The sequence below is a fragment of the Pseudoliparis swirei genome, chromosome 24, assembly GCF_029220125.1.
Source record: "Pseudoliparis swirei isolate HS2019 ecotype Mariana Trench chromosome 24, NWPU_hadal_v1, whole genome shotgun sequence".
NCBI lineage: Eukaryota > Metazoa > Chordata > Actinopteri > Perciformes > Liparidae > Pseudoliparis > Pseudoliparis swirei.
Window position 1 is genome coordinate 3,967,591 of NC_079411.1, and position 27,384 is coordinate 3,994,974.

General features: G+C 45.7%; 1 protein-coding gene across 4 annotated transcripts in view; it reads left to right on the forward strand.

Moving 5' to 3' along the window:
- Nucleotides 1-27,384, forward strand: part of LOC130189744 (protein sidekick-1-like) — a 242,497-nt gene that overhangs the window by 147,953 nt on the left and 67,160 nt on the right. For 3 of the 4 annotated variants that reach the window (XM_056408677.1, XM_056408673.1, XM_056408674.1), the window contains 9 exons: nucleotides 1,018-1,044; nucleotides 10,204-10,309; nucleotides 13,364-13,539; nucleotides 16,724-16,807; nucleotides 18,998-19,192; nucleotides 19,833-19,949; nucleotides 20,088-20,255; nucleotides 22,009-22,111; nucleotides 22,196-22,369. In XM_056408677.1, coding sequence (XP_056264652.1) covers nucleotides 1,018-1,044; nucleotides 10,204-10,309; nucleotides 13,364-13,539; nucleotides 16,724-16,807; nucleotides 18,998-19,192; nucleotides 19,833-19,949; nucleotides 20,088-20,255; nucleotides 22,009-22,111; nucleotides 22,196-22,369 — 1,150 coding nt within the window. The remainder of the gene's footprint in view (nucleotides 1-1,017; nucleotides 1,045-10,203; nucleotides 10,310-13,363; nucleotides 13,540-16,723; nucleotides 16,808-18,997; nucleotides 19,193-19,832; nucleotides 19,950-20,087; nucleotides 20,256-22,008; nucleotides 22,112-22,195; nucleotides 22,370-27,384) is intronic. The other variant, XM_056408675.1, reaches the window with a different exon arrangement.

Here is a 27,384-nt window from a genome sequence, read left to right on the forward strand (position 1 = left end):
CAGCTTCTTCGCCGTACATTCGGAAGCCGCTTTTGTTTTTCTTCCTCGTCAGCTTGCTTGCTCACTCTTCATCACTTGCCCCCATACTCAGTGTGTGTGTGTGTGTGTGTGTGTGTGTGTGTGTATGTGTTACCCAGGCTGAAAGAACTTTGTGCTGATGCTGATGTGATAAGTCAGAATCTAAATTAGGCCCCCGACTCCCATTTGTCACCACACACACACACACACACGCACACACACACACACACACACACACACACACACACAGCCAGCGTTGAACAGTGTCTAAGCGGCTGAAAGGTGTGTTGAGGACGGTGTGTTGGGAGGTGAATGGTGAATGTAGGACGTCAGTGCAGCCTCCAGACCTGTGACAGATACAGGAAGGGAGGAAGAGGGGGAGATAAAGGGGGAGAAGAAAAAAAGAGCAAATGAGCGAGACAAAAGTCGGTATCGCTGGCGGTTAGAATAGAATATACACTTTTATTAATCCCCAAGGGGAAATTAGTTCTCTGCATTTAACCCATCCTATATATATTAGAGCAGAGCTGCGTGAAGCGCCCGCAGCAACTGGGGGTTCAGTGCCTTGCTCAAGGACACTCTGACTTGCAACTAATGAGAGGGATCCACACCCACAACCTGCGGTTGTGCAGTCCCTGCCCCCCACTCACTGAGCTAAAGCCGCAAAATGGATGGACTCCACGATAACATGCCGCTCTCCTCCTCCCTCATCCAGATCCTGCTCTCTGGCTGTATTTGTTTTCCTCCTCCTCCTCCTCTTCAGAAGAGTCTCCTCTTCTTGTGAGCGCCTCCTCAACTCCTCAGAGCTGCGGATTTGTGAAAACGTGTATTTCATTGTGCTTTACAAGAAGAAGAAGAAGAAAAGTGTATTAGCTAAGTGTGGAACCATTTGAAATATGAATCACATATCTCCTCTTCTCCTCCTCCTCCCCCCATTCCCTGTCTTCCCCCTTTTGTCCCCTTCCTCTCTTCACCCCATTCTCTCCGGCTGATGGACAGTTGGCAAGAAGAACCGCGGGTCAACAGGTAAAGAACCCCTTGGCTGTGTCTACTACCGCGCACTTAACGCAGTACACTGCAATGCAGTACACTGCAATTCAGTGCACTGCATTGCAGTGCACTGCGTCGCTGATGAAGTGCTGTCTCAAATGGAACACTTAACCGTTAACCACTTGGCGGAAGTGACGGACGCAAATCTGTTCACGGCACCCGCGAAATTAAGCTGGGAGTGACATATGCAAATCTGCTTGCGATACCCTAACCCTTAAACTGACAACATGAATGCACTTCTTGCCCTCTTGTTGTCCCTTGTTTACCTCTTTCTCCACCCCATGTGGAAACTGCGATACCTCCACAATCGCAGCAGGAGCCTCCGCCTTCTGGCTGAAGTCGAGATGGTATATGTAAATTTAATTGTGATTTTGCCTTACCTTCACAGCATAGCTTCATGTAGTAGTTGCAATTAAATTCTCCTCGCTAGGTATGCTAAATTCTCAATTATCTTTGTCAGAAGTAGCCTTCTTCTTTGCAATCCACATACACACCATATGGAAATAAAACATGACAAATCTGTACATGTTTGTCCCTAGATTCCAATTAGTTTAAAGAATTATCCACTGAAATGATAGTCATCATCTGCTTGAATTCACACAGTAATAGGCCTACTTTGACTGACTGTACTTTTATACACATCTCTGTTGTAGTGAAGTTCACCCTGATACAGGAATCAATTAGCAATTGAACACACAGGCATATTAATTATTGTTACAAACATGCATCAATTCTAATATAAATCAGAAAACGCAATAAAAGACTACAAAACCTCAATGACAACATTTTATTGATAAAATGACTTACATATTAATATAATCTTCCCTTCCCTCCCCTCCCCACACTCTACAGCAGCCACCCAGTCCCAGGCGGCGCTGCCGTATCAATGTTGCAATGCCACTGCTGGCGTTGTATTGTGATGGCCACAGTGACATGAGGGTGGACTTCAGGCTCACCGAGTCATTCAACGCCCTCATGGCTGTGCTGGGCACTGACTGTGACCACGGTTGGGGCCCGAGATCTCCTGTCTAGTTTTTATTTTTGGCTTGCCAGCGCCACCTCCTATCGGGTGGTGGCCAGGGCCTTCGACAGGCCCCGGGCTCAGTGCATGATGCCAGGGTCCTGAATAACAGCCCCATCTTCTATGAGCAGTCATCCCCTCCACCAGGATACTGTATCCTTGGGGATGGTGGCTCCCCTGCCTGTCCCAACCCATCTGCCTCATGACCCCTTCAGGCAGCCTGTCCACCTCACGCTACAACTGCTGCCTGTCAAAGGCCAGCTGTGTTGTGGAGAGGTCCTTCAGGATACTGAAGACGCGATGGCGGTCCATCTTCTTAAAGGCCCTGGAGGTGGATGTGAGGTGCCAGAGGTCATTGGAGCCAGATGCAGATGTCGGGAGGGCAGCAGAGGACCAGCACCAGCACCTCCAGGAAACGTCTCTGGGGCAGGAAACAGAAATAGGATAGCCATTCAGTGCTCTGTCCCAGACCACGATTACATTTAAATTAATACATACACGACATTAAAAAAACAACACACAACGATGATTGAAAGCTACAATTATTTCTAGAAGGACAAGCTTAGATAGCTATCGTAACGGTATTAATTATCGGGCGGCGTGTGCAAACGTTCCCGGTGTCATGTTAACCCGTTATTAAACTGAGCATATCCATTGTTAATCCATTATTAAAATAGCTATTTCGATTGGTTAACAGAACAGCCGTTGTTTAACACTGTCCGATGACTGACATAGCTATCTGTCGTCGGACTTGCCGCTGGAGCCGACCTGCCCCCGCTCGTCAAGCGGAAAGTGTCCGATAAAAGTGCACCTTCGTCGGACTGGCCGGGTGGTGGATTACCCAGCTATCTTATCATAACTGCCATGCAGATCCAATGGCATCTAATGCTACCTAGGTATGCTCACTAATCTGAGAATGGCATGTTAGTAGTACATTGTAATACCAGTACAATGTGTAATTACCGCTGATACTTACATTTACGGTCTACCGCTTGTGCTGTCCGCCATTGTTTTAGAAATGAAATGAAGAGCTGGCGAAAGGGCTCCTCCTCTTCCGCCACGTCGCCAAGATGGCGGCCGCTTAGGGCGAGTAGTGTCCATCGTTTACACTACATTTTTGCCCGTTTGCAGTGCACCATCCGGGTACTTTCAGTGCACTGAATTCTGCTGGTTTTTTCAGTGGAGCACTTCGAACACTGAAAGTCAGCTCCAAGTGCTCAAGTGCTCCTCCACTCTCCTCTCTCCTCCTCTCTCCTCCTCTCTCTCCTCCTCCTCTCTCCTCCTCTCTCCTCCTCCCTCCTCTCACCTCATCTCCTCCTCTCCTCTCTCCTCCTCTCTCCTCCTCCTCTCTCTCCTCCTCTCCTCCTCCATGCTCCTCTCTCTCCCCTCCTCTCCTCCTCTCCTCCTCCATCTCTCCTCTCTCTCTCTCTCCTCTCTCCCCTCCTCTCCTCTCTCCTCCTCTCTCCTCCTCCTCTCCTCCTCCTCTCTCCTCCTCCTCTTCTCCTCCTCCTCCTCTCCTCTCTCCTCCTCCTCTCTCCTCCTCTCTCCTCCTCTCTCCTCTCTCCTCCCTCTCTCCTCCTCTCCTCTCCTCTCTCCTCTCTCCTCCCTCCTCTCTCCTCTCTCCTCTCTCCTCTCTCTCCTCTCTCTCTCTCTCCTCCTCTCCTCTCTCTCCTCCTCTCCTCCTCTCCTCCTCTCCTCTCTCCTCTCTCCTCCTCTCCTCTCTCCTCTCTCCTCTCTCCTCCTCCTTTCCTCCTCCTCCCTCCTCTCCTCCCTCCCTCCTCCCCTCTCCTCTCCTCCTCTCTCCTCCTCCTCCTCCCTCCTCCTCTCTCCTCTCTCCTCCTCTCCTCTCTCCTCCTCTCCTCTCTCCTCCTCCTCCTCTCTCCTCCCTCCTCCTCCTCTCCTCTCTCCTCCTCCCCTCCTCTCCTCCTCTCCTCCCCCTCTCCTCCTCCCCCTCTCCTCCTCTCTCCTCCTCTCTCCTCCCTCCTCTCCTCCTCCTCTCCTCCTCTCCTCTCCTCTCCTCCTCTCCTCTCCTCCTCCTCTCCTCCTCTCCTCCTCCTCCTCTCCCCTCCTCCTCTCCTCTCACCTCATCTCCTCCTCTCTCCCCCCTCCTCTCTCCTCCTATCTCCCCCTCCTCTGACCTCATCTCCTCCTCTCACCTCATCTTCTCCTCTCTCCTCCTCTCTTCTCCTCTCTCCTCCATCATATAGCTGTGGAAGTTTCATAGTTTCTGCCTTGCGTCGCCAGGAAGAAAAAACGACACACTTCCAACCTCAAGGCCTCGGGCAGCGCCATGACGATAATATATAACAATAAAAATGCTTTTCCGTGAAATCAAACTGAGATCGAATGATATCGAGCGACCTCTGGGAGAACCTGATGCTCATACCTCGCGAGGCCTTCGCTGCTCGGCTGTGTTTTCGCGTCACACTTTAATAACAACCCGGAAGACCTTCTAAAGCTACCGATGCCCCAGAATGCAACAGTGCACACGACTCGGGGCGGGGCTTCTGTCCGTCGGCGTGACGATGGCGCTGACCCGTGTGGAAAAAGTTCATCGCGGAACCCGAATGTTGGTTCAAATATAGTCATTCATGTGTTCATGTTCATCTCTAGTGAAGCATTATGGAGTTGAATTAAACCATTTAATGAAGTTGACGGCTCATGAACGTAGACGGTGTCCAGCTGGAGATAATTATTTGGTACTTTTCTCCATTAACTTACAGTTTGTTCATTTTAAAGCGACTCGGCCGCCAAATGTCCTGGAATAAACCTCAATGGTCAAAATCAAATCAATACAGATTGGTCTTTACAACATTCACCACCAAATTGTCCCGTTTTCCAACCCAATTAAAGGAATGATGATTCATAAATTAGTTTTCTGTGCTCCCAGAGCTGCCGATCGCCTTTAAACCCGACTCAAAGACACGCAGCAGATGTATGAACACCGCGTGGCGTTCACTGTGATGTTGTCGAGCCGCCCCCACCGCGCCTCCCTCCTAAGGACCCTTCAGAGTCATGCCGACGATGACATCATGCATCTTCAGAAAGCCCTCTCCTTCCTCCTTGAAGTGCCGATGAACAAACTCCACGTATATATGAACGGTTTATGGATAAAAAAAAAAATCCTCACTTCACCCCCCGATCCCACTTGAAACTGTCTCTGCCCTTTATGCTCCTCATTAAAATGAGACAAAAACACTTGAAGAGTATTTCATCATAGAGAGGGGGGGGGGGGGGTCGCGACAGGTGGATTCTAGCGAGTCAAGAAGAGACCGGTACCTTTCGGAGGGTTTTCCACGTTACCGCGGCGGCAGGCTCGGTTTCACTTCCCGGTCTCGCTCGATAGGCTCCGCCTTCTTCACTACTCGTCTTCCCCCACAGCGCCACTTGAGTTCAGTTTTCCTGACACGGTTCATCTTTTGGAGGACTAACGCTTCCTAGATGCTTGAGCACCTTATTTCTCGTAAACTTTTTGTTCCGGAAGAATGACTCCCATATGAGCCGCGGTGTGTGTTGAAGATTTCCAAAATAAAACAAAAAACAAACGCAACTAATACGATGCTCAAGGTTGATCAAATATCATCACCGGGCGGTCCCGGGAGCTTAACTCCCGCGCTGCCTCTCCATCGCCGTCTTCTTCCTCCTCGTCTTCACCGTCTCCGCCCTCCGTGGCCCGGTGGTGAGAGATGGATGGATGGAGGTCTGGCAGCTGAAGGAGGAGATATTTAAATCTGGGCATCTTTCTCGGTCCTCTCTCCACTTCCCATTGTCTGTGTCTGACTTCCCCTTGGGGCTTGGATCTTCTACTCTTGGAGTGGTGGGGGCTTTATATTTGTGTGTGTGTGTGTGTGTGTGTGTCTTGCCTTGTGGTTTCATTTTGGCATTCTAAGGTGAGTGTATTCAGACGGTGACACTTAGCTGTCAGCATGCAGCATTAATGAGTGCAGTGACACGCACACACACTCACCCTACTCTCACACACACACACACACACACATGCATTATTCCCAAGACAGATAAGCAAATGATCACCGTCTCCTCTTTATTTATTCCTCTTTACCCGGAGAAATACTCATTTCCAGCTTTCTTTCCTTATCGGTGCTCTCTCTCTCTCTCTCTCTCTCTCTCACAATCTCACCCTCTTTCTTTCCTTCTCTCAAACTCATCCTCTCTCTCTCTATCCCTCTCTTTCTCTCTCTATGTTGTGTATGCGCTCTTAGTGTGATATGTGCTGGTTGGCTGTGAAGCCTGCAGACACGTATATGACAACTCTATTAATACACAGTCAGCTAACTCCAGCCTCCTCCTGTGTGTGTGTGTGGTGTGTGTGTTCACCGCTCAGCCAGTCTCTCTGCTCTCTAGGTCTTAAAACACATCTCCAGTCGTAGAGAGAGCAAACACACACACACACACACACACGCACTGAGACAACAGGGGGTGTGGAGTGACTGACAGATTTAATAGGAGAACAAGCTGTAATCTGAGAGAATCCATTCAAAGAGGGATTACATTGTAATCTGAGGATGGAATAGGCTTTCATCTCTCTCTCTCTCTCTCTCCTTTATCTCTTTCCTGCCCTAAAGCTGCAGCAATCCTTTTAACCAGCCCTGTTGTTTGATCATTCCCATCTTTGATTTCATTTAGGAGGTTTCTGCTTTCATCTGAATACCACACACACACACACACACACACACCTTCTCACACAGCTGTGTCACCTGCGCAGTACTCGACTGTCAATCAGAGATGATTGCATTGCAACGTTGCAATGCGTCAGCTTCACTCTGGTGCTACACAACACACACACACACACACACCCGTGTTCACTCACACAGACACACAAAGTGTATACTTTTAAAACGGTTTTCCTAATGCTCTCTCTCTTTTTTATAATCCCCTCTCTCTCTAACGAAGCTTTTCAGCCTCAAGATGTTGTTCTCATGTTGCTTTGTTCCCTCCCTGAGTTTGTTTTTCTCTTCCCTCCATCACTCCATCACTCTCTCTCTCTCTCTCTCTGCCACATGGTGTTTCTCATTTGCTAAATGAGGAATCCAATAGAGTTAGATTAAACTTCTGGACTCTCTTTGTAGAATCGTTACAGGGAGCCTCACACACACACACACACACAGAAAGAAAAGTAACACTGCCTGCCAGTTTGAATATTTCTCCTTGTGTAGGTTGAGGAAGGTTAATTTAATAACCCCCCGTTTAAACAACAAAAGGAGGCGATAAGAGGGATGAGAGGGAATAAAGGAGGGAAGATATGCAGCGGGGGAATGAGAGATGAAATGATCCCGATCCCCCCAGAGGAAGAGGATGTGAGACACGCTGGCGGAGAGAGAAGAAGAGATCATGGCGCCTTTCCCTTCCCCCTCCTCTTCCAGCGTCACGTCCGTCGCTCCAGGAAGACGGAGCGCCTCCTCCCTCGCCCTCCTCGTTCTCCCCGTGTCTCACCAGTGTTCCCGCCGTGGTGATTCATCTGTCGGCTCCCCTCGGACTCCAGGCCCGAGCTAACGGGTCGGGTTCACGTCTTCCCCCGCGCTCGTTATCGCCGCTCGCCGCTGCCATGAGGGCTCCGCTGATGGCGCCGCCCCCCGGCGTGACCTCTGCTCCCCCGGAGCGGCCGGCTAATGGACGCTCTCCTCCTGCTCTTTGCTCGTCGACCTCTTCTCCCAGGACAGCCTCCCGCCGTCGCTGCATATCTTCCGCCCACCTTTCCGCCGCAACCTATCATTACTACGTGTGTGTGTGTGTGTGTGTGTGTGGAATTTAGAGACTTCCACCAATACTTCCCATCACTTCACTTGTCTTTCCCATTAATGACTCATCCTCCACCTCAAGTCAGCGAGTGTAGATGTCCATACAGTAGAGAGTGTGTGAGGGTGTTTGTGTGTGTGTGTGTGCGTTTGCTATCTTCATGTTCCCGCGTTACGTATTTCCTGTGACAGGGGGATACGGCTTTTCAGCTTTCTCTCTCTCTTCGGTTGGGAAAAGATAATGACGAAGAGAGAGAATGAAAGGGAGAGAGAGAGAATGAGAGGAAGGAATAAAAAGCAGCGAGTTAATAACCACCTTTCCCTCGTTCCCATCAAAGCGCCTCCTCGCCTTGCCTCCATGCTCCCCTTCCTTACACCCCTGACCCCCCCCCCCCCCACTCCTGATTCATCGCTGACACGCCGTATCACCGCGGCGACGTTCATATAAAACCAGGCTCCTCACATCCTGTCAAAAAATATTTGCAACATTCCTTTTTATTCGACTGTTTTTAGGATATTTTGCTCACCGCATCTCAAACTGATAACAATCCTTGAGTGTCCTTTCCTTATGAGAGGCTTAATAACGCCATGAATCACACACACACACACACACACACACACAATCATAATCTTGCACACGCACTACCATACTCTCCGACACCCCTTTTAGGGCTTAAGTCATTCTTCCCATACTCTGTAACCACGGTACTCTCCTCTTACGTGTCATCTTAACCCTCACACACCATCACACTCCAATACATCATTATACCCTATATGGTAATGTACACACACACACACACACACAACAGTGGCAAACAGTGATATTGTTTACAAGAGAGAATTGTGCTCTGTGCTGTGTGTGTTTGTGTGTGTGTGTGTGTGTGTCAATTGTCTGTGGTAAAAGACAATAGCAGTTTAGAGGAAGAGGAGATGAAGAGTTTATTTATTTTTAGTTCCAGTCGGGCACACCGACGGTCACCCTCGTTCTCTCTCGGGGCCTCGCGCTAACTTTTTACTTTGTTTTCACTCCTTCCTCCAACTTTTTTTTTGCATTTGGACGAGCCGGCACGTGCTTCAGGGGCGACCTCGTGACCTTTGTGGCATCGCAGTAATGCACTTCAGGTGTTCCCTTTATGATCCGCTCCTATACATGTTGGTAACTGTTCCTTTAAGGAGGAGTAAATAGTTCACTTTGCTTTTTTCCTGTCTTCACTTTGAAATATTGGAATGTTTTAAGGTTGTTCTGGCGCTCAAGGAGGATTACAGGCCGCGGATTCAACTCTCTCTCTCTCACTCACACACACACACACACACACACACACACACACACAGACCAGTGCGACCATTGAATGCGTCGCCCAGTTTCTCTTCCCCTTTAACTCATCTCCATCTGAGACTCAATCAAGCCCTCCGATGGGTTTCTTTCCTCAAAAGTTATGGCTTCTATTCTCTATACCGCATGGCGGCGTCATCATCATCATCATCATCATCATCATTATCAAAAGGGTTGCCAGAGGATAGAAGTGGCCGAGCTACATTGGACAGAAAAAATATATATATTAAAAAGATAATAAAAAAGAAGAATTGTGGTCCACAGACGGCCAGAAGATGCGTAATATGTTGTCCATCTGTTGTGTCGCCGTTGTCTCCATGTCAGTATGAACATTAAGGTGACACCATGACATTTAAAATACTACTCAATACCACTTAAATACGACAATAATACACACCACAGCTTAAAACGGAGCTTTTTGACAGCGGGCCGTTTTGGAAATCGTAAATGTTCTTTTTTTTTTTTGTGCTGCGAAAAATAACGCGTTAACTCAGTTAATTAAATTACAGGTTTAACTAGTTTTGTTTTTTTTACGCATTTAACGCATGCGCAGAATGAGCTTCCAATCCGTCTGTTGTTGGTCGTCTCTAACCAGCAGCGTGTCATTCTGTCTCTACGTGTCGCGTTAACACGACTCCGATCTCCGTCTCGCGCGCCGCAGAGCTCGGATGCCGGCGTGTGGGCGCACATCCGGACGAAAAAAAGTCACTTGCACCGAAAACCCATTTTGACCCAGGAAAAACCCTGAATGTATATATGGGATTAATCATGATTAATCCACAGAAACCTGTGATTAACCTGATTAAAAATTGTAATCGTTTCACAGCCCTAATTTTTTTCTAATTCAAGTAAAAAAAGAGTCTAAATGCGTGTACCGTGTTTAAATCAAGTGACACCAAGGACACCGTCACGCTGCTTTCAAAAGCGTGCGTCGGAACACGGAGAGTGTCGCCCCGTGGAGGAGCGCGTGAGGCGTTGTGTGTGACGTTGTGATGTCATCCGCTGATTGACCCTCTCTCTGCCAACAGATCCAGAGTCGGAGCGCGTTGCCCCGGCGATTGTGATCGGACCCAGAGACACGACGGTGGTGGCGGGCAGCGGCGAGGCGACGCTGGAGTGCATCGCTAATGCCAGGTAAATGTATTAAATGCACACACACACACACACACACATAATTCCGTTCTTACTCGACCGCACTGTTTTACCTTCCAGGCCAATTAGAGGACATCACGTAAACTCGTAGCTCAGCAAGTCTCCCCGCCCAGTATTGGTGTATAGACACACACACACACACACACACACATAAAAGTGAACTCAAACAGAAGTTGGATGAAAGTCCCGTCCGACATCAGCAGAGCGGTCCTCCTCCCGTCTCCTCTCGTGTGTGTGCTCCGTGTTACTCGTTCTCTCGCGTGTCCTTCTGCGTCCTTCGGACGGCCTCTTCTCTCCAGGCAACAGTTCCCCACCGCGATTACATCCCGGTATCCAACGTAAGGAGACGGTTATGAACATTTAGCTCGTCGTGACGTTGATTAAACAGAACAGTGAGGCAAAAAGCCTCGAGCCATCAGGTGATAATCGGGGCTCTGCTTCTCCAGTGATGAGCGGCGTCCGTCCTCCAATCGGAGGGTCGGCGGTTCGATCCCCGTCTCCGCCGACCCACGCCGACGTGTCCAAAAGCGCTTAGCGCAGAAATGACTCCCATCAGCGTGCGAATGATGTCACGTGGTGTCAAAGCACTTTGAGTGAGCGGCGCTCTCCAAGCACAGGGCCGTTGAGCGTCCACGCAGGCTGTGTTTTCAAGGCTCCTTCGCCTCGTTGACGATCGGTCGGGGGCGAGATTGGAGCTGGAATCCCTTTAAATGTCTCTCGGCAGCACTTGACCAGCACTTGACCACCGGGGCGGCACTTAAGTTACAGTATGAAGAGGGACTGAACCGTGTTAGTCGTAGGAGGAGAGGGGCTCGGGCCTCCAGGAGGGGGGGGAGACGACTCTGTGCAGCAGCAGGATTCCATTTCACCGCGTAAATACATCTGTATGAAAGACAAAACACTTTCTGCATTTCCCCTGCGTCCCATCTGGAGTACCACTTTCCCCACTAGAGGGGCACGCCCCACCTGTAGGACCACTGTGGACTACATTCCCCTCTTTCGGGGCGCACAGCTGACAACGCCGCTGTGTAGAAGAACCCGTTTTCAGGCGTTCATTAAAATCAGGCGGAGATCTTTTCTGACGTCGATCTTCCAGTCAGGAAGAAAACGTTTCAGAAGACACTTTATAACGTTTTCGAGAATGAGGAACAAAGTGTTTCTGATTTTATTTTCATTTTATTTTGGAGAGAGACAGCGAACGTCTCCGAGATCGACCGGTCGATTGTGATCGACGGGTCGGCGACCGCTGCTCTACAGGGACCCGTTCAGATATCAGAGAATCCACTAAAAGATACTCGATCCCCGATTTATAAAACAATTCTTGAGAGTTATAAATGTGATTAAAAACGTATTTATATGGAAGATGTATGTGGTAGTATACATAAATATATTTTGTTTGTTGTTTTTTCTTCATTGTATATTAATTTTCTTATTTATTTTGATTTTAATTTAGGATAGGAATTTATAAGCATTTTTTGCTTCTACCTATACCTTTTCAGTCTTTCTCTTTTGTATATTATATAGAATAATATAGTATTGTATTTGATTTGATTGACTGAATAAAATACACAAACAAAAAAATACTTACGCTGGAGAAGATAAAGCAGCAGGCGGGAGATAACCCAAAGAATAAGCAACTATTGTGTTGAAGTTTTGGGATGAAGTGTGATGGGTGAAATCAAGTGCAGCGCTGGCATCTAGAAGCATCTCCTCTCCACAGCCATTCACCACGGATCAGGCGTGTGCACCAACGCAGTTCCTGCTCCAGTGATAATTAGGAGTGTGATTGGAAAACAAGTGCCAGGAGATATTATATTAAGGGCTGTAAAAAATCAGCCTTTTCTGTCTTTGGGTACATTTTTGGGTTCTTTTGTTGCGGATAGGAGCCACTGAGTAAGCGTATTAAAATGTTGAGGTATCAGCCAAGCCGCAAGTTCAATTACTTTTCTATCTAATTGTGGAGTTGTGTCATCTCGACTGTATCCAAAGAAAAGGAAAAACACATTTAATGATATATTGTTTGTAGTTGGACTGCATATTAAGTCGCCCACTTTGAAAAATTAAACTAAATAAATAAATAAATATATATATAAAATATGTATATATACATATATATATAAATATATTTATTTATATATATATGTATATATACATATTTTATATATATATATATTTATTTATATTGATTATATTTATTTATATATATTTATATATTTATTTATATGCCGTCGCGTCAAAGTGATTCATTATGGGATAAATGTCAAAGAACATGCTAGAAATAAAAAGCGTAATCGTAATAAATCAAGAGAATGGAACATTTGGGATCGTTAAGCCAACGTAATAAGGAAATATCTCTTGTTTCACACCCAGAATCTTTTACATATTGTTTTATGTCATTCCATCTGATTAATGCATGTTCTTTTATGACTTTACTTTCCAAACCAAAAGCTTAATTATGTCTTCAAACCAATAAGAAATTGACACTAAAACATTGTTTTCTTGTTATTCAGTTGGCGCCTCAGCAGTGTATTTGCATCACTACATTATGACTTTTAAGATGTCCTTTAAAAGATGCATCTGGATCGCAATTCAAACGGCTGATTACACAAATAGCCTGTAAATCAATTTTAATGCAGATTGATTATAAGAAGTTAAAAATCGGAAGAGAAAATGCACCAAAAAAACTGAGTTGCACCGTCACGAATAAATACAGCTGTATTACCGGTGCTTTAAACAAATACACGCACACGCGCACAAGATTGTTGTTTTGATCTTGTTTATGCAAAAGCTAAATTCCACTCTCCATGAAAAGCCCGTCCTTCTCTCAACTGACTGAAGCTCCTTCACGCCGAGCCGAGCGGACCGCTCCCGAACACACACACTGTCACCGTTCATTTGCTGCCTCATTGACACGCAAGCTGATGGATTTAATATGTCGTAATTGCCTTCTGTCACTCTTTTCCCCCCCCCATTTTTCCTCCAAATCTTCCCCCCCCCTCCCCCCACCATTCTTTTCTCTCGCCCTCTCCCCCTCAGACCGATCGACGGCCTCGTGGTGGCGTGGAGACGCGATGGCCGCCGTCTGGCCAGTGGGCGTCGGCTCGTTATTCCGGCCCCCAACTCCTCTGACACGGGGTTATATGTTTGCGAGGCGTTGCTTAGCAACAGCACTGCCAAACCTGTGGAGGCAAGGGCACACCTCACTGTGATGGGTAAGCGAGAGAGAGAGAGAGAAACACACACACACACACACACTGCTGAACATGATTGTCCATGATTATCTTGTTCTGGCCTTATCCAACAAGCATAATGTTCTCAACGGGGATCCTTCACTTCGATTTCAACCTCGCTCTCGTCTTTCCTTGCACATGTTTTTTGCTCCGGGCGTCGTTCACTCAGTCCTCCGTTCACTCCTCCGTTCACTCCTCCGTTCACTCCTCCGTTCACTCCTCCGTTTATTCCTTCTTTTGTCCTGGAAGCATGGCGTTGACCCCCCCCCCCCCCCACACACACACACACCCCGAGGTCACAAACAGCCGCTACGTTTGTGTACACTCTTGTGTGCGCTCACGGAACATACACACACATATACACACATACACATGCACATACATACATACATACACACACTCACACACATACATACATACACACACTCACACACATACATACACACACATACACAAACACGTAAACATATATACACACACACACACACATGGATGTTTGCCCGAGCAGCTAAATTAGTTTTGTTCCCTGGAGTCGCCGGTCAATAAGAGCACACTGAGCGCGCCGCCGTCCACAATCCTCTCCTGTCCCCGATGTGTGTGTGTGTGTGTGTGTGTGTGTGTGTGTGTGTGTGTGTGTGTGTGTGTGTGAATAAACAGGAAACAACAACACAGCCCGTGATTGTCGGAGTTCTCACCCGTCAGGAAAGACCTGCCTGAATATTTATATCCCGCTCATTCTCACCATCTACCGCTCTCTCTCTCTCTCTCTCTCTCTCTCTCTCTCTCTGCGTGGCGGGCGTCACAACCCGAGGAGCCTCCACTGATGAATACGTCGGTGCTGATCCTCTTCTTCTGCGAAGGCCTCCATCCAATGAGAGCCGTTCCTAAACAGAATAGTGTATGCGCGTCTCGTGTGGGAAGAAAAGGAGACGGCCTCAAAAGGGTTTTTTCATGATTCAGTTCCAACTTCTCTGTCTTCCCCCCCGATCCACTAATGGGAATATGTATGGTGCCGGTACCGTGCGGACGGCTGCCGGTGCAAACAACAGAATCTTGTTGTTGTGCTCCATCTTTTGTTTTTTTTTGCAGGCAGACAACAGGGAATCCACGGGAAGCTCAAAGCTCTGAAGCCAAACACACACACACTCACACACACACAGACGCACACTAGTGTTGTGTTTCCTGCATGTAGGTCCTCGCACTCCTCACCTGACTGTGAAGGTGATTAATGCGTCCGGTGTTATCGGTGTCACGCCACGCCGCCGTTATTCATCTCTTGTTGTGTTCACCGCGGGGCCTTTCCTCATCCCGAGTCACAACACCGAGCACGGTGAATAGAGACAGGCGGCGCGGCGGCGGGTTTAAAAGTCCCCCCCCCCCGAAAGAAAACAGTAAAATAACTTTAAAATCAAGAAGAATCAATGCAGCAGCAACATGGGAGGGTACTGTGTAAGCTGTTCACACACACATATATACACACAGACACACACACACACACACACATACATATATACACACAGACACACACATACATATACACACATATACACACAGACACACATACATATACACACAGACACACACACACATACATATGCACACACATATATACACACAGACACACACACATACATATACACACAGACACACACACATACATATGCACACACATATACACAGACACACACATATATATACACACAGACACACACACATACATATACACACATATATACACACATACATACACATATACATATACACACGCATATATATATACACATACATATATATATATACACACAAATATATACACATATATCGACAAATATATATATACATACATATACACACATATATATATATACATATACACACATACACACATATATATACATATACACACACATATATATATATATACATATACACACATACATATACACATATATATATACACATATATATACACTACACATATATATATACACACATATATACATACACATACACACACATACATATACACATATATATACATACATATATACATACATATATACACACATATACATATACACATATACATACACACACATATACACACATACACAAACACATAAACATATATACACACATACACACACACACACAGACACACACACACACACAGCTTCATCAAACCATTCCCGATGTGAAGCAACAGGAAATGGAGACGAATAACGCCGCAGCAAAGGGATTTATTCTCAAGTACAGCGGCATTAGAATAGTGTCAAAACATCCCGTTATGTATGATAATTAGACGTGTGCGGAGCTTTAAGAAGTACAGGAACAGGAATGAGATGCAATGAAACCTCGATGAAAATGCCTCCTCCTCGTTTCATCTTCATCACGGCCGGTACACACACACATCTATTATTTAACGCCAGACATTTTATTTCCCTTCCAAGTCATGTCTCAGCAAACAGGTGGTGCTGAGACACTTTATCCACAGGAGCCAGAGAGCTGGAAATGAATTCGCCACACCTGTCTCTCCCCCCCTCCCCCACCTCCCTCTTCCACCTCTGGGGGCTCTCCGTGTCAATATCTCTCTCTAAATATGAACAAAGGTTTTGTTTTTTCAAAGAAATGGCACTCGCTCCCATTTTCTCATATCGCGATGCAGCGTCCCGGTAACCGGCGTGCGTTCACGTTCTGGATCCAGGGAAGCTTTTGTCTGGCGGCGTTTAGAGCGACACGGATGGAGACGTCGCTGGCAGCCAAATGACGCCTTTACCAAAAAAAAGGAAAAACATGGTTTTCCTTTGGGAAACCCTGAAGAATGTGTTTTTGTGTGGAAGTAATATCACCGGGCAGACAGACGGGAAGCCCGCCGCCTCGGCAGCGACACTCCTCAGGGTCAGGAGGGAGGTCCATTCTGGTTCTGGAGGCGTGTCCACTCCACGGCTCCTCTCCTCTGAAAGAATGTCTGCTTGTCGAAGGGCAAATTCACCATCCTTAGTGCAAGGCTTTTTTTCTTTAAAGCGACTTCACGAGGCTTTAAGCCTTTTTTTTTTTTCCGCCGTTATTCGTAGCTCCCGGGCCACAAGGGGGCGTGGCCCGTTTTCGTGTTGTTTTTTTCAGGATGTGCTTCATATTTTAATGCTTTACATGTTGTCCCCCGCAGAGCTGCCTTCTCTCACGGCTCAACCCAAGAGGAAGATCCTCGCTGACCTCGACAGGAACGTGGATATCCCCTGCCTGGCTACAGGTACACTGAGGATATATATATATATATATGTATATGTATATATGTGTGTGTGTCTGTACACATACTTGGAGGATTGCTTTAAATACCTCCCAAGTATGTCTATAAAGCAATACTCGCTCGTCCGTACATTGAAGGAGTGATCGGGTGCTGTATTAGTTATTATAACTCCTAGCTGTGGAGGGATCCGCCCCTAAAGAGATTCCGCTGTAAGAAACGGCCGACAAAGTCTGTGTGTCGAAATGCATCCAGCCGGTCGTGCCGAGTGGGCCTCATCTCGGTGGACGGAAAGGAACACACACACACACACACACACAGAGAGAATATACAGACGCACACTTGATTTGACAAACTCCCACTGCGGAGGAGGCCTCGACTTGTCTTCGGCTGACCTTAGAAAGGTCCACTGTTCCACAGAGAGTTATCGGAGTCGCATTTGTAAAGACGGCGTGTCTGAAGAGGAGCAGCGAGCGACTCCCTGGAGGCACACGTGAGGACGTGAGTCTGGCCTTTGACCCTTTGGAACGAGTAAGGCTCGCAGCATCAGTGACTTCTTCAAACCCATTTTTATATAACTGCTTGTAAGTGATGTAGAGCACGTTGTAAACCCTGTTTTTAAAGGTGCTATTTCCATAAAGATATTATTATTATTATTATTAAGCTTCCAACGCACTAGAGGAAAGCTGAAGCCGAAAGTGGGAGGCGCCGCTGGCGGTGGAGTCACCCGAGGGGGCGTGGCCTCACCCCGAGAGAGGCGAGACACAAAGGTCTCATTCAACGGGGTCTCGGAGGAGCCCCCCAGCGTCTCCCATCATGCTCTCTGTTTGTGATGTCACACTTCAGAATGCCCTCAGTGGGTCACGGTGACCTCGGGACGCTGAGGCTCGGTCTCAATCGAGGTGTGTGTGCTGCTCCGGTGTTCACGCCTCTTGTTTTTAAATGGTTTTCAATGAAAACATGCACATGAGTAGAGGTGGACACGGTCTAAAAAAACTGCAACGTACCCTCCCTCTCTCTCTCTCTCTCTCTCTCACAAACACACACACTGAGCGAGTGTGCGCCTCCTCGGTAATCTGATACAGCGGCAGTGTAATTAAATAGCCGAGGCCTGAGGGTAAGGAGGGATGGATGGAGATGGAGGAGGAGGAGGAGGAGGAGGAGGAGACGAGCGCAGCGCAGAGTGACAGAGTGAGACGAGGCGGGATGCTTCACGCATGTCTGTGAAAGCCAGCAGATTGAGGGAAAGGGTGGAATTCATCTCACACACACACACACACACACACACACACACACACAGGTGTGCAGAGTTGAGAATAATTGCACGAGCAGCCTCACTGTCATATCTGGCATGTCAGTCAGACAGGTGGCAGCCCGATACCAGGGACACATATGCCCACATCTTTTATTTAGAATGTGTTGCTGGCCCCCTCCTGACACCTTTTACCCTCCGATCAATATATTATTAGCACTAATTATGCCCACATGCATATTTATAGGGAGACCGTAGATAACGGAGAGATTCAGAGAGTGAGGTCAGTCGGTTGTCACACCAATCAACTCTTTTTTGGTTTTCAAAAGGATTATTTATAGGATTAACTATTTTTGAGAGTTATAAATTATAAGATTAAAGTTATAAGATTAAAACGTATGTATATGGGAGATGTCTGTAAGTATATATATATATATATATATATATATATATATACTGTATATATGTGTGTATATGTATATATTTTTTCTTTATTCTTTTTCTATATTTTATATTAATTATCTGATTTATTTGATAATAATAATTTAGGATAGGAATATATAAGCATTTTTGCTTCTATCTATACCTTTTCAGTCTTTCTGTTTTGTATATTATATATAATAATATTGTATTGTATTGCAATGATTGGCTGAATAAAATACACACACACAAAAAAAGAGTCATATATTGTGTATATATTTTGTATAGATTTTGTTTCCTCTGTATATTTAGTATTTTAGTATTAGTATTTAGTATTGTTATTATGTTTTGTGTTTTATTTTTATTTTTTATTAATGTGCACCGCTGCTGTGATCCTGAAATGTCCCCACTGTGGGACTAATAAAGGATTATCTAATCTAATCTGATGTAATGTTCTCCCTCTCTGGTGTGTGTGTGTGTGTGTGTGTGTGTGTGTGTGTGTGTGCGTGTGTGTGTGTGTGCAGGCGTGCCCCCGCCCCGGATCGAGTGGTACAAGGACGCCGTGCCGCTGTCCAAGCTGGCCAACCCGCGCTACAAGGTCGCCTCGGCCTCCGGGCTGACGGTGCGCCGCGTGCAGCCGGGAGACGGAGGCGTGTTCCAGTGCTTCGCTCGCAACGCCGCCGGAGAAGCTCAGGCGCACGCGCAACTCCTCGTGTCGAGTGAGTGTGTTTCTGGAAAAGTCGTGGAATTTTGTAAATGGTTATTTCCAGGCACGGAAAAGTCCTGGGGGTGGAAAAAAATCCCAAAATGTTATAGATTTTACACAATGTCTTCAGATCACCTTTTAAAAGACACTTGCGATATGACACACACCCATGTGTTTGACATCCAAAATCTCAGCTCTCTATATAATGAGGCTCAATTGTCCTCAGGCACAAGTGTAAAGACATAATATGGCCCTAAGGCTGAAAATTGAAGTTCCAATTTTTTTTACTTCCTATTTTTAGAAGTTTAAACATATTTATGTCCCGTACTATCGCGGAGAAATTAATGTTTTTGAAAAACGTAAATATTGTCAAACACGCCGGCGCGTCGCAACCCCCGGGAGGATTAAATGACACGAAAAAAATAGTATAAAAACTAATTCGGTCTAAATAGTTTGATTTGAATGAAAAATTAACGAAATTTAAGAAAAACACATTTTAAATCCTCATATCTCTGCAAGTTTAAACGTTTTAATGTCCCGTATTGTCGCGGAGAAATGAATGTTTTAAAAAAACGTAAACATTGTCAAACACGCCGGCGCGTCACCAGCAAGCCAGGAGGCTTAAATGACTCCCTTCCTCTGTCCTCCTGCAGGCGTGCACCCCGCGCTGACCTCCCCTCCCTTCGACCAAACGGTGACCGACGGGACCGCGGCCGTGTTCGCGTGCCAGACCGACGGCGCTCCCAAGCCCGCCATCACCTGGAGGAAAGGTAGCCGAGAACACACACACACACACACACACGTCCTCTGCCATCGGCGATGCATTTGGTGATCGCACGCCTGCTGGATGTTCTTCATGGCGTCCGTTGACCCCGAGGCCGTCGTGTGTGGCGTTCTCCTCCCTCCAGGAGCCCAGGTGTTAGCGAGCGGCTCGGTGCAGGTGCCCCGGTTCACGCTGCTGCAGTCGGGCGGTCTGCAGATCCAGCCGGTCAGCTTCCAGGATTCAGGAGAGTACACATGCGTCGCCTCCAACTCCGAGGGAACCGTCAACGCCACCTCCACGCTCACCGTCTGGAGTAAGACGCACACACACACACAACAATACAGCAAGCGGCTCAACAGACGTTTGCTCAACAGACTCAAACAGACGATGGAACACTTATTTATCCGTATAGATGTCCAGTCACGTTAGCCCAGGCGGGTGAACAGCAGTGTGATTGGTTATTGATGCAGTCGTCATCTGATTGGCCGGGTTCGAGAATAATTGATTAGCTGGTAAACTTATCTCTTGGCTGACTTATTTATATACAGGACTGTCTCAGAAAATTAGAATATTGTGATGAAGTTCTTTATTTTCTGCAATGCAATTAAAAAAACAAAAATGTCATGCATTCTGGATTCATTACAAATCAACTGAAATATTGCAAGCCTTTTATTCTTTTAATATTGCTGATTATGGCTTACAGCTTAAGAAAACTCAAATATCCTATCTCTAAATATTAGAATATCATGAAAAAGTATACTAGTAGGGTATTAAACAAATCACTTGAATTGTCTAATTAACTCGAAACACCTGCAAGGGTTTCCTGAGCCTTGACAAACACTCAGCTGTTATAAATCTTTTTTTTTACTTGGTCTGAGGAAATATTAAAATTTTATGAGATAGGATTTTAGAGTTTTCTTAAGCTGTAAGCCATAATCAGCAATATTAAAAGAATAAAAGGCTTGCAATATTTCAGTTGATTTGTAATGAATCCAGAATGCATGACATTTTTGTTTTTTTAATTGCATTACAGAAAATAAAGAACTTCATCACAATATTCTAATTTTCTGAGACAGTCCTGTATATACATACACACACACACAGAGTTATATTTATATATACATATATATATATATATATATATATTTGTGTGTGTATGTATATATATATGTATATACAGGACTGTCTCAGAAAATTAGAATATTGTGATAAAGTTCTTTATTTTCTGTAATGCAATTAAAAAAACAAAAATGTCATGCATTCTGGATTCATTACAAATCAACTGAAATATTGCAAGCCTTTTATTCTTTTAATATTTAATATTTTTTAATTGCATTACAGAAAATAAAGAACTTTATCACAATATTCTAATTTTCTGAGACAGTCCTGTATATGTATGTGTGTGTATATATATATATATAAATATACACACAGGTATACACACTGATTTATTTATATATAAATATATATATACAGTACATATATATATTTATTTTGTATATATATAAATCAGCCATATATATATATATATATATGTATTTATATATATATATATATATATATATATATATACACACATTGTGACAGCTTCAGATTGAATACTGTTGAATTATTATGATTATAAAAAATCTACCCATCTATTGGAGGCCCGGTCACATCCCAAATATACTTAAATAACCGACTTCCTGGCGTAACAGATGCTCTTCTTCTCTGCATCCATTTCTCACTGGTTCTCTTTCGGCTGTAAAACTCGTGAAACGCCAACGAGTCCAACAGAGCACGGAGAAACATGACGGACGAGGCAGTTTCCCACATTTTAAGTGTTTGGCTCCGTGTGTGTGTGTGTGTGTGAGAGAGGAACCCTGCTTGTGTGCGTGTAGCTTCAATAATATAGAGCAGTCAGACTATAGATGTTCAGTATTCTGAAGCATCATTTATTTAGATGTATGCCAACTGTGTTGTGTAAATATGAGAACAGTAAACTTAACATTGAATCTATGTCACCGCTCCACCTCTTCTCTTTGTTTACTTTTCTTACTGTTTGTTTGTTTGTTTGTTTGTTGCAGCCCGTACAGTCATCTCCGTGCCTCCCACAGACCAGCGTGTCATCAAAGGAACCACCGCCACACTGGACTGCAATGCCACACATGACCCCCGGGTCAACATCAGGTAGCGGCTCGTCTCTCTGCGTGTTTACTCTCGTGCGCGTTGTCAACACAATCAGCCCACGCATTTCCTCCTCCTCTGTCGCAGCTTCCGGTGGGATCGAGGTGGCGTGCTGGTCCGGCCCACCAACGGGGGCCGGGTGTCCATACGCCGGGGCTCTCTCACCATTGGCCAGACGTGGTCAGGTGACATCGGGGATTACACCTGTACCGTGACGTCGCAGTCGGGCAACGACTCTCGCTCCGCGCGCCTCGAAGTCATGTGAGTGCAAAGAGACGCCGTTCATATCTGACTCTGCTGCGCTCCTATTGGCTGCCGGCTTTCCACCGGCATTCCCCTCCCCTTGTGCCATCTCCACCATGATCCATGTATTTGTTCCTACATTGAGGAAGACGATTGTGATTGGTCTTAAGAGTCATAAACAAGCCAGAGCGACACTACAGAATAATAATAATAAATAATAAACATTTTATTTATAAGGCGCCTTTCAAGGCGCTCAATGTGTTCATACGGTCATGGAAAACCTGGAAAAGTCATGGGATTTTAAAATGGTTTTTTTCAGGCCTGGAAAAGTCCCAAAAGTTTTGGAAAAGTCATGGAAATTAGTTGTATTCACATGTGAGTTTTAAATAATTAATATGTTTTTAAAACAAAGACGCTCAAAATATAAGCCGGCGTACGCTCTCATACTCGCGGCGCAAGTTTACGGTCAATATAGAACAATAGTTTGATTAAAAGAATAAACATTTATATAAATATTTATTCTTTTAATCAAACTATTGCCTCTCATTCATTTCTGTTGTTTAAGGTTTTACTGTATGCTATGGAATTCTCATTGTTAGTTTAAATGCGACATTTTCTCACTTTTTCATGTCTACACCGAGATTTCACAAAATGTTTGGTCACGGAAATTTGGTTTAAAGTCAAATTTGAAAGTCCTGGAAACCCGTTGGTCAACATGTGGATGAACGCTGACATACGAACACCGTCTCAAGTTACTCACCGATTTCACAGCGCTTCGATATCATTTTTCCCGATGTATCTTGTGGAATACGGAGCGGGGGGGGGGGCGACATCGATCCAACGACGCGTGGATTGTTTTCCTCTTTCGTGATTAGGCCCCATAATGACTGCCTGTTGTTGTTGTTGTTGTGCTGAAATCAATTGGGAAATCAAAACAGACGGTCCACGGCGAGCCGTCTCTTAGACGCGATTGACGGGATCGAGCAGAAGAAAACACCATTGACTATAAACAGCACACATGTCATTTAGGACACAGAGAAAGCATTAATGAACTAACTCCAGCAGTTGTGTGATGAGATGACTGCTCGTTCCCAGTAGGAGTCATGTTCTCTCCGGGGTCAGGAGTCATGTTCTCTCCGGGGTCAGGAGTCATGTTCTCTCTGGGGTCAGGAGTCATGTTCTCTCTGGGGTCAGGAGTCATGTTCTCTCCGGGGTCAGGAGTCATGTTCTCTCTGGGGTCAGGAGTCATGTTCTCTCTGGGGTCAGGAGTCATGTTCTCTCTGGGGTCAGGAGTCATGTTCTCTCTGGGGTCAGGAGTCATGTTCTCTCCGGGGTCAGGAGTCATGTTCTCTCCGGGGTCAGGAGTCATGTTCTCTCTGGGGTCAGGAGTCATGTTCTCTCTGGGGTCAGGAGTCATGTTCTCTCTGGGGTCAGGAGTCATGTTCTCTCTGGGGTCAGGAGTCATGTTCTCTCCGGGGTCAGGAGTCATGTTCTCTCCAGGGTCAGGAGTCATGTTCTCTCCTTGGTCAGGAGTCATGTTCTCTCCGAGGTCAGGAGTCATGTTCTCTCTGGGGTCAGGAGTCATGTTCTCTCTGGGGTCAGGAGTCATGTTCTCTCTGGGGTCAGGAGTCATGTTCTCTCTGGGGTCAGGAGTCATGTTCTCTCCGGGGTCAGGAGTCATGTTCTCTCCGGGGTCAGGAGTCATGTTCTCTCCAGGGTCAGGAGTCATGTTCTCTCTGGGGTCAGGAGTCATGTTCTCTCCGGGGTCAGGAGTCATGTTCTCTCTGGGGTCAGGAGTCATGTTCTCTCTGGGGTCAGGAGTCATGTTCTCTCTGGGGTCAGGAGTCATGTTCTCTCCGGGGTCAGGAGTCATGTTCTCTCCGGGATCAGGAGTCATGTTCTCTCCGGGGTCAGGAGTCAAGTTCTCTCTGGGGTCAGGAGTCATGTTCTCTCCGGGGTCAGGAGTCATGTTCTCTCTGGGGTCAGGAGTCATGTTCTCTCCGGGGTCAGGAGTCATGTTCTCTCCGGGGTCAGGAGTCATGTTCTCTCCGTGGTCAGGAGTCATGTTCTCTCCGGGGTCAGGAGTCATGTTCTCTCTGGGGTCAGGAGTCATGTTCTCTCTGGGGTCAGGAGTCATGTTCTCTCCAGGGTCAGGAGTCATGTTCTCTCTGGGGTCAGGAGTCATGTTCTCTCTGGGGTCAGGAGTCATGTTCTCTCTGGGGTCAGGAGTCATGTTCTCTCTGGGGTCAGGAGTCATGTTCTCTCTGGGGTCAGGAGTCATGTTCTCTCTGGGGTCAGGAGTCATGTTCTCTCCGGGGTCAGGAGTCATGTTCTCTCCGGGGTCAGGAGTCATGTTCTCTCCGGGGTCAGGAGTCAAGTTCTCTCTGGGGTCAGGAGTCATGTTCTCTCCGGGGTCAGGAGTCATGTTCTCTCTGGGGTCAGGAGTCATGTTCTCTCCGGGGTCAGGAGTCATGTTCTCTCCGGGGTCAGGAGTCATGTTCTCTCCGGGGTCAGGAGTCATGTTCTCTCTGGGGTCAGGAGTCATGTTCTCTCCGGGGTCAGGAGTCATGTTCTCTCTGGGGTCAGGAGTCATGTTCTCTCCGGGGTCAGGAGTCATGTTCTCTCCGGGGTCGGACGCCCTCTGAACCAAATATGATCCATATCTGTAAATCGGTAACCTGTGATCACTGCATTAGTCTCCCGGCGCTCCGGTTTAAAACATGCCAGGCACGCGCTGCATCCCACACTCCGACCCACACAGCCTCATTACGGCCGCCGCGAGAGAGAACACTATCTATAATATATATTATTAGGTACTTGCATAATATATTTATGAAAAGGCACTTGTGATATATTAATACACTTGCGTGTGTGGCGGAGAGGTAGAACATGAGTCCGCATCCTTCTGAATTATACAGCGCCAGAGGTCAAACTCAGAGTGAGGAAGCAAAAACAAACGGGCCAGCGGAAGGGTTCTGTCGTCTGTGTGTGTGTGTGTGTGTGTGACTGACATTCTCGTTAGCTTACTATCAACGGGTCACGGAGGTTAACAGACGCTGGCGGCTGAGGAGACAGACTAATTACCTCCAGGTTATTAGTTCAACTCCCGCAAGACCGTCCGTGTGTTCGTGAACCTGTGTGTGTGTGTGTGTGTGTGTGTGTGTGTGAAGGTAGTTGCTCTCACGTTGTCAAAGCTCATCCATTAATTAATATGATCGTGTCAACTCGGAGAAGAAAACATCATTTTCTCGTCTCTCTTTCTTCTTCATTCTGACTTTTATTGTTGTTATTTTATTTTTTTAAGTTTCCGGGCAGACGGTCACCGTCGGGAGAACACCTGTTCGCCTCGACTTCATCCTGACATCACCTGGCTCACTGTGTCCGTCTGTGTGAAGGAGCTGTCTAAGCCCCGCCTCCGGGGAAACTCCAACACAGAGACAGGAGCATCTCAGCATTTTATATATATATATATATTTATATATGTATATATTTATATATTTATATATGTATTTATTTATATATTTATGCATATATTTATATGTTTTTTTATATATATATTTATATATGTTTATATATATATTTATATATATTTATATTTATATATATATTTATATTACGATCTTAGTCACGATGAGACCTGACCCTGCCGTTCATTCTGGCATCATGTTGGTCATTTTCTTGTGAACACACCAGGTCAGCAAAAAATTATGGAGGGCATAAATATATGGTCGTCCACCTCTCTCTTGCTCTCTCTCTCTTCCTCTCTCTCTCTCTCTTATTGTTCCCCTCATTTTCAGACTTCATATCCACTTGATATTAAAACATAAAAACCGCACACACAGCAACAGCAAAGAAAAACCGCAACGCTTCATCTCGCCTGATGAAATCTCGAGCTGGCAGTTTGACGGCGTCGAGAGAAAAAATCCACGATTGTTTGCAAATAGTGAACGAGCTCATGAATATGAAGTGCACACAGAGGGAAGTGTGTCTGTCCGCATGCTTTCGGTGTAAATATGTTTGTTATTGTTCTCGTATGTGATGCGTTCATCTCTCCATTGCTGTTATCTCTCGCTAGCACCAATAGCCTCCACACAGAGCGACTCTGAGACGGGCTCTCCATCCCCTCTCCTCCTCCGAGCAAACCACTTTTGAGTTATGACGCACTAAAATTGGTATAATGAAATGTCTGGACACTCTTTATTGCTTTCATGAATATTTTTTGGGGGGCGTTCTTTATTATTAACAATGCAGGGATGCACAAATATCGAGGGGAGGGGAGGAGGTGTGGGGGGGGGGGAAATGTCTGGAGGTTTTTTTTTCTAAATGTGATGATATATACATATTGCATTCAATTATCCATACCGCTTATTCTCATTCGGGTCGCGGGGATGTATATATATATATATATATATATATATATATATATATATATTATATCATCACATTTATTATATATATATAAATATATATAAATAAATATATATATATACCGATGTATATGTATATATATATAAATGTATATTTATATATATATATATATATATATTATTTTATATATATATATATATGGTGTTGTGCAGAACACATACAGAATAAAATATCACAACATAAATATGCAAGCCACGGACATGATTAAAGGATGTTGCCCTCTGGAACTGATCCCGAACCAGCCTAATAAGAAGATTGATATGTAGGTAAACATGAAGCTACCATATGAAGCTATACTAGCAGCACCTTTTTAAAGCTCATAAATGAACTGTGTATGTATTTAGTTTGTTTAATCCAGAAAAGAAAACGTGAAAATGTCAAGTTGTGGTTTCACGTGGTGTACTTATGTGAACCCACACCATGACCTTTTCCTCAACATCATCAACATTAGGGGTGATTAGTGGTGCAATCACTCACCGCTGAACTTCAAGCCTTCATATAACGGCGGAGTTATATAATAATGCACCTGCCGCACAGTTGTAGGATCTTAAGTATAGAGGTTAAACATGTTTATTTCTGCTTTAAAACGGTGCCTTTTTAACATG